Genomic DNA, 8,734 nt, shown 5'->3' with positions numbered 1-8,734 from the left:
TTAGCCGACAGGACAGACACATCCCGGACATTCGCCGTATGCCACCGTTCTTTGCACTTCACAGGGAGGTTGACAGTTGGGCATGGAACAGTGCTTCTGTAAATTATCTACAAAGAAATTAATTGCTTTAGTTTGCATAAAATTGGGAATTATAACAATACAATTTTTCAAAATGCTATTGCGACAAGAGACTCCAATAATATTTATGCTAAAGTATTGTTGTCTCTTGAAATAATCAATTTAATGAACTTTTATGAGGTAGAGATGTAATAAGAGTTAAGTAGGATGCAGTTCTATTTATGATATGATTGAATTATTTAGGACTTTTTCCTGTAAGTGGATGTTGATAGAAATGCATTTAAGCACTTATAGTAATATATAAAAGAATATTGTCTTGCTGAGTCAGCTACATACATAAGTTTCACTATCACTTTACACATGTGCTCGGTCTCATAATCTTGAGTTCTGTGGTTTATAAAATCCAATGTTCTCTTGCTTTAGATCTTACGAGGAGATGGCACCATGTTGGGGTCACCAATTTTTATCAAGTGTCAGTGGTTGGGGATTCACTATAACCTAATCTAATTTGATCAAAATTGGTGAGCCCGACGTCATGCTGTCCCCTCGTTAGCAAAACATGAAATTTCATATGTGTAGGTTTAGAAATATTTATATGTTTTAATTAACTAGAAATAAACATTAACCTTAGGGAAAAAGTGTTCCACATAATTTGTCTCCTCCTGCTTATGGGTGACTCCATAAATGTATTCTTAGTATTGTACACTAGTCATTTTAAGAGAGAATATTTTTCAAGACAAGTAACGTCTCTAGGCTTTTGATCTGAAGATTAAACACTGCCATTTCAAACTATAAAGTTTAGTGTACAATATCAAGATTCAAGAAATGGTAACTTGTAGTCAGTAATGACTGAAATACTTTTTAGTAAATGGGTAAAGATTTTCCCATTGTTCTTGTAGTAGTTATTTTTGCAGACATAGAATGCCATTCATTAAGGCCTGTCTCAGAATGGACCCCTAATCCTATCCTATTCCTATATTTATAGCTTTTACACTAAGCTGTCTTGGAGGGTATCTCACAAATCTTCTAATCCGAATACTGGTATTTTGAACAAAATCGTACTTACTAAACCTTTATTGTCCGGTGCTTCTTGACTATTCATAAAAACAAACGTTTTCGGCCTCAGTCAAGGTCTGTTTCCACTCTTAGAATGAACGTTTAGTTTTAAAATAGTCGAACTCATGCGCATGTTACGTATCGTCATCGTTTTCTTGTTTTTCGCATACATAGCACCAAGCATAGGAAAGTGTGTTGCAGTCTTTGGTGTTTATACATCTTCCTGTCCAGCCGGCTTTGTAAATTTCCAGGGCTTCAAGGGTTCTGATGTGGTCTGTATGAAAAGCTCTATTTATTAATCTGGCATTGGATAGTTCTGCGTGAATATCCAGGTCGGTTGAGTAGGTTGATAGGACAGTGGTGTAACAAACATGGTTTATGTCACATTTGTGCTCCTTAATCCTCTGTTGGATGGAATGCTTCGTGGAGCCAATGTACACCATTTCTCTCTTAAATCTATCATCTCTCACAGGAATACTATATACCCCCAGAGCCCTAAGATCATTCTGTTTGTCTTTTGCATTACATAATAATTGATATATATTGCGGATCTTTGGTACGCTACACTGGTGTTCGTTTTAGTTGCAATTTTTTTATATAATGTATGAAATCGTTTGTTGTATTCAACAATGTTGTGTCTTCTGGTTGGGTCCTGACTAGTCTTTTGAGTAATAGGTGCCTCCTGTGTATCACATGTTTGGAAACAGGCACATGCTAGTCCTCGTCTTAGTTCTTTTTTGGATCCGTGTGCCACTGCAATGCATTCTATATTTTGTAGTTCAATTATCGTGTCACTCCACTTAGAAGAGCATATATGCACCATTCTAAGTGGAGTGACATGATAATGCATACAATAAACTTAACGAATGCTTGCAAATATTATAAAAGAATTGCTTCTGTCAGAAAAATAAAAGGCTGGAATTACAAGGGAAAGTTTCAGCGTTTGGAGGAATACTATCTGATCAGTATATATTGGGTTGAGCGTTGATATAGACGTTGCCGTTACTCTGAAAAGTTTCTAACTGTTTCCTGAAGATAAGGGAAGACCAATTGATATTCATTATTTTATGTTGCTTCTTCATGTTTTTGTTCTGTGAGGTGTTTGTTGTCTGAACATAAAAAATCTTTCATTGTCTTAACATAACGAACACTTTTGTGTTCGTTATGTTAAGACAATGAAAGATTTTTTATCTGATCACCCACTGTACTGGCATTTCTAGTTTGAATTTTAAGAAAAACCTCATACTAGAGTTTCCTTACAAGGTCCAAAATTGTTGGATGATAAATGGTAATGCACTTTTGATGTTTCTCTTTGGTTTCCATATTTTAATTATCACAAAAGACAAAAAATTCCCAATCACCTCTTCTATTTATAGTACAATTTCATTTAGTAATATCTCTGTGGGCATTGACTTCTCTAGATTTTGCTATTAATATCAAACATTCTTTGTTGTTTAATGCGCCATTCATTACATTACATTATTTCTCCAAACAGATAACAGGTCAAAAACATTTTTCTTGTCTCATGCTCTAAAAATGCCCTTGTTTACCTCAATATTCTCCTGGTTTTAAAGTCAATGATGTATGCAGTGGAGAGGCAGTGATTAATGCAGCTACTTCTGCTGAAATAGGTTCCAGGATCAAATCTTAAAGAAAAAAAATTGTTTCTTCCTTCTATTTTAGATAGATGAATCTCTAAAATGTTTGCATTTTTATTGTATAAAATATTAAAAATAAAGACAGCATTGGAACACATCTCTAATCACAAATATTTTACTTTTTTAAATATATAAGTTACTTTACTTAACTTAACCTCTTTAAAGCTTTCTGATAGCATGTCCTCTAGCAATCTTTTCTTACATGCATTTTTTAGTTTCACAGTAAGCTCCTTTTTCTTGTCATTCTAGAACTGTTTCACTTGACCAAAATATCGTTCAAATATACGAACGCTAAGATGGTTTTCTTTTCCGCTAGACTTATTACACCATCAATGAAACGGAGGACAAACTTTTCTAGACTTTTTATTTATTTGAGTATGCATTTCGGATAATTATATCCCTTTTCAACTCTTGTGTTACAACTGTATAGGGAAAATTAACATAATGTATACAAGTTAGCAAAATTTTAATGTTACAAAATTGTAAAAGAACAATAGGAAACTTACATGGATTGTGAGAAATGCAGGAGTTGTGACATTAGATAAAATACGGATGGTGATTATTGATTAATAGGTATAAGCTACTATAATGATTAAATTGGAAATGATTTACAAAAGGGAACGATAAACATAAAGTTTTTGAACTTACAATGAACATGACAGCCTGGTACATAGTGTTGGAAAAAACATCCCAGTATACATGACACAATGTTGAGTTAATATTATAAAATTTGGGAACCTTGATCACAGTAAGGGTAATAGAAACCTTTTGGAACAACAAGTATGATGAAGTGAGGTTAGTGCACCATTAAAATAAAGGGAACAGAAATAGATTGTTTTAGTTTACAGTAGAGTTTCACAGGGTGGGATGGTCCACAAATTGTGAGAGGTAGCAGGTGGGGTGGACGTAAGGGAAGGGAGGATTGAAAAAACAGGTGTTTTTGAGGGGTTAGGGAATTGTAGAAGAGTGAAGGAGGAAGGGAAATGCATACTCAAATAAATAAAAAGTCTTTCTAAAGTTTGTCCTCCGTTTCATTGATAGTGTAATAAGTCTAGCGGAAAAGAAAGGCCATCTTAGCGCTCATATATTTGAACATAAGACTAGACAAGAAGCGTATCGCATAAAACAAAATATCGTTACAGACTGCATTCTATATATACAATGGCAAACAACTAAGCTTACAGCTTACTATTCTTTAGTTCTCTCTATCTGTCTTAATCTCTTCTATTCATGCATTTCTCACCTGATAATATAGTAGCTAAACATAACGTCTTTGTGATGTGTGTATATTTATTAAATCTTAGTCAAAGTTTGTCACCACCTATGGACTGGCTTCAATGAACCATCTGAGACCAAACCATATTATGGATAGTACAGTACCTCCCAAGAGGTGTATTGAAATAATGAAATGCTGCCTCATCAACCCATTACTCTGTTTTGATAGTTTGCAGATTATGACTTGCAATCTCTCATTCTGTCGTGAAATGCTTGAATTCTGGGAGAAGCCACAGTGATGTTTTGCATATTGGCAAAGATTCCAAAACACTGCATGTGTTGTTGATAGGCATTGTACTGGTCACCCACATGTAACTAGTATGCGACACTTTTGCAGAGTCATAATTCCAAGGTTATTTCAAGAGGGCTCTGTTCAGAGTTTCCAAATGCTACTCCAGTGGCATTCAGAAACTCATTCCATATCAATGCGTTACATGATTTCAAGCTAGAACACTCAACCAGCATCACCATAAAGCTTGATACAAATGAGTAACAGATCAAGTAGGAGGTATCGTACAATGATGGCACAATGCAGTCTGATACTCGATAGGTGGGATGAGAGTCTGGATATGTTGCATGTCTTTGACACCCCATTCCTCGTGTTTCATCTTTTAGGATGATGTGCTCATTGTCATCATGGACATTTTGTAAGCACATACATATAGCAGGAAGACAGATCAAGTGACCCATGAAATCTCCACACACAGACTTCCATAAAGCGTATCTGGGACATGCTACAGCAAACCATAATCTCTATCACTGCCAAGAGGACAGATCATGCACATCACAAAGTTTCAGATGGTCTCAATACTCCTTTACACCATCTCAAAGTGGAACATTTAAAAACTATTGCCTATAACAACAGTTCGTTAAGAAAGAAGGGTCTCATGTAATGTTTAGAGCATATTTTCAACATATTCTTCCAAAATTGGGATAGTACCCAAATTTTCTGATGTGTAATAATAACAAATACACTTACCAGGACACAAACAGGTAGGGCATCCTCCAGGTGTAACAATATGGGTGCGGCAGGGTGAATCGCATCTGGGAGGCGAACAGTGTAACTGTTCATCTAAATTTAAATTAAATAAATTGGTCATAAAGTTAAAATTAATTTGTTTTTATTTAATTACAGTTTACATACCCGGGCAGTCACATCCGGGGCATTCTCCAGGAGGCAGATCCTTCTGCACAGTGCACTGATCAGGACATAAAGGAGGTGAGCAGTATTTTTTGTATTTCTGGTGTTCTGTTGTTACATCTTTTGTAATAAATGAAACTTTAATTAAGACAATTTCTAAAATTCAAAATATTTACATATATATAAAGTTTAACTGAGGCTAAACTAAAAAAACAGTTTTGATATAAAAATTTAATTATATTTTTAATGTAGTTTTTATGCTGTTTATTTAATTAACAAATTGAATTTTTCAAGAACATCAAAAAGTGGTCGATTGTTCCCTGCATCCATTTATCCAGAATATAAAGTGACAATGTCTCAACATTATTCAGAATTAAACTGAATTAGAAAAATTACTAGTTTTGTCAGAACTTACTTGGACAAATGCATCCGGGACATTCTCCGGGAATCACGTTTCTCTGTATTCTACAGGGCTCTTCGCATTTTGGAGGAGAACAGTATTTATGAACACTGTCACCTGTAATTTATAAAATTAAAACAATTTGAATTGTTATATAATAGAAATTTAATATTAATTTAATCTCAAATAAAAATAAATTTAATTATTAAATTAATAACTTATGTCTAGTATCATTGTGCCAATTGAGAATATTTACTGCCCATAATCTGATTTATGAATTATATAAATTCATTTGGATAATTGTTATAGATTAATCTGTTAGAATAAATGGAAACAATTCTATCATATCATATATTATTTTCACAGTTCAAAACCTATTCCGGATGTATTAAGATTTTCTGCAAGTAATCCACGTCCCTTTCAAATGAAGTTAACCTGAAAGTTATCTGTCAGTTTTAAACTGTAATATGAAAATCATCTAATCAACTGAACTAAATAAAGATGATAGAATGTAGTGTAATAAATTAAAACACTTGGCATAGTGTTTAAGAATCAAAGAAGAGTCACAATACGGTTTCAGATTATCAAAAAAATCATCTAATAGATTTTTAAAGAAGTTTAGACAAATGAAAAAATCAGAAAACACACACCTTGCAATTTTTCCCAAAACCCATAAAAATGAGATATAAAAAAAAAAGAGAGAGAGAGAGAAATAAGATATGAATATGTCACTCCACATTTTAATTGATACAGGGCTTAAAGTGACTTGCTTTTTAGGTTTTTTTCACTTTCCATGTGGAATTTACTTATTTATTTTTGTAAATGCGTTCGTTCAGGAGCAAAATAGCGATCAGCAATCCTCCAACATTTAAGCTGCAAGAAAAACACAAATAAATGCAATGAAGCCTTTGCTCACACTAGCAACACTTTCAGCACTAATACTTTGACATTGAGACATCTGAGGGGCAGTCATCAGTCTTAACTGCTTGGGACCAATGTTGTAGACTCAGGTGCCAGTTCAGAACACCAATCATTGCAACAACCAGTGCTTCAACTTTGTAGTGCAAAAGATGGTGCTTACATTGCAGAGCTTATATGAACTATGAAATTGACAGCCAGCAATTATTCATTTGCATCATGTCATGATATAAAGGAGACAATCTTCCAAAATAATTCTCATTATCACATCAGAAAATGAGATACTTAATCAATGAAGCTTTGGCCCCACATTTCTTTGATCAAATGGTAGATAATGCATAATGATCATATTATAGAATTTCTTATGATGAGACATGCAATGTAGAAGACAGAAAATAACTGAAAATACTGGTCAGAGGAACAAGAAGTTGTCTCCAGGCATCTCCAGACCTCATTTATTGGGCAAGCAGATGCCGAAACAATTAAATCTAAAATAATACTGGCAATTGAAGATGCATAACTACCTTTTGACAAATTACTGATGATTGGATGCAATGGACCAAATGTAAACGAAAAAGTATTGCATCTCATAAATGAGGAAATTCTGAAAAATTGCAAAAAAGGCCTCATCAACATAGGGACTTGCAGTATTCATACAATCCACAATGCCTTTTTGAAAGGCCTGAAAGAGTTGGGTGGAGATGACGGTGATCTCATCATAGCAAGACAGCTTTTTTGATGGGCGGCCCTCTAGGTGGGATGAATACACAGAAATTCAACAGAAACTTAATTTGCCATGCAACAAATTTATGGACTCATATTATACTTCCTAAAGCACATTCCAGCTTAATGAATAGTGTTTCATATAAGATAATCTCAGTCTTTCAAGTGTTCTACCATCAAAGCTGAACTCTTCACAAAGTTTACTGGGCATTTTCAGTGCAATGATCCTTTAATACATAAACTCTATAGTGAGGAAGAGGAGAAAAGTGCAGAAACTGCAGCATGATTTAAACAAAAGAAAATCATCTTTAATTACAAATTTTTTTTAACAAGAAATCAAAAAATATACCTTGAAATAAATGGCATGTGAAATTTCACATGTTATATGGAGACACATTCTGGTAGTTATATTACTCTTCCATTTCCTTTGCTGTATAATGGTAGGAACTCCATACAGGGCACATGAAAACTTAATGCAGGTTTGTTCTGGAGTATAAACTCAGCCTAACTACTTTCATATTTAATTTTTTCAGTCCAATTAAAAAAATCAATCTAATATCATATGCAATGTTATTGGTGTATGTGTGTTTGTGTTTTTAATAATGCCTCTTTTAATTCACTTTAACACTTTTAGCTTCTTTTCAGTGTGAACTCGCTTTTTTCACTGCCATGACTGCTTTAAGACCTGTTGATATTATTAGATGCTCCTATTTAAAATTTCATAAATTTCCAGCAATACTCTCCCTTCCACATAATAACACACACACAACTGTTGAGTTTAGCACGCAGTAGATTTTACAATATCCAATGAAGAGTTTGAAAGTCTTCAATCAACAATGACGACATAAGTGGTAAAAGTAATAGTCACTAATTTACTCCATATATAGTATGGCAATAATTTCTGCCATCCTGCACTTCAAACAAGAAATATGCTGCACATGTATTATTGACATTAAGCTAGACAGATATCTTTTGTTGGACAGATGCAAAAATAAAAAAGATTTACCCCTAATTAAAATGATTATGAAAAGTTTCAGTCAACTTGGCATATTTATATTCTTGTTAAAAGATCAAGCTAGGGAAGTTGTTTTAAACATACATTTCATATCTTGTTTACACACAGCAGTGTTATTTTAGTTTTGATTTTGTTAGCAAAATGACATTAATTAGTTTTAAAATTGATTATAATTAAAAATTGATTTTTGAACTGGAATTCTTATAATATTCAATTGAAGACCAGAAAAAAAAAAAAAAAAATAAATTCAACAAACAGTAAATGGGTGAATGAAACAGAATTGCATTATCCTATCCGACCAGTACCAATCCATTTGACTTTGTTCAAAAAATAATATTTTCATAATGCACTTTAGGCAGTTTCTTCTCTTTCACTTATTTTATAATTACATCCAGAAATATGGAATGAGAGAATGTCTTATAAATTGCTTACGGGTAGAACGTTTTGTTTTTGATGGTGTGGGCTAAATA

The 8,734-nt window shown here is 33.4% G+C and overlaps 1 protein-coding gene across 1 annotated transcript in view; it reads right to left on the bottom strand.

The window, feature by feature from the left end:
- The window catches only part of LOC111636043 (kielin/chordin-like protein), a 76,812-nt gene continuing 68,078 nt past the window's right edge, over window positions 1-8,734 (bottom strand). Inside the window, exons 77-80 of the mRNA XM_023381198.1 lie at window positions 5,624-5,725; window positions 5,212-5,328; window positions 5,047-5,139; window positions 1-107 (exon numbers count right to left, since the gene is read on the bottom strand). Coding sequence (XP_023236966.1) covers window positions 1-107; window positions 5,047-5,139; window positions 5,212-5,328; window positions 5,624-5,725 — 419 coding nt within the window. The remainder of the gene's footprint in view (window positions 108-5,046; window positions 5,140-5,211; window positions 5,329-5,623; window positions 5,726-8,734) is intronic.

Source organism: Centruroides sculpturatus, unplaced genomic scaffold (genome assembly GCF_000671375.1).
Source record: "Centruroides sculpturatus isolate CEXI.00-Female unplaced genomic scaffold, Cexi_2.0 scaffold1009, whole genome shotgun sequence".
In the NCBI taxonomy this organism is placed as follows: Eukaryota; Metazoa; Arthropoda; class Arachnida; order Scorpiones; family Buthidae; genus Centruroides; species Centruroides sculpturatus.
Note: the sequence above shows the minus strand (reverse complement) of the source record. Positions and strands in the feature narration are given on the sequence as shown.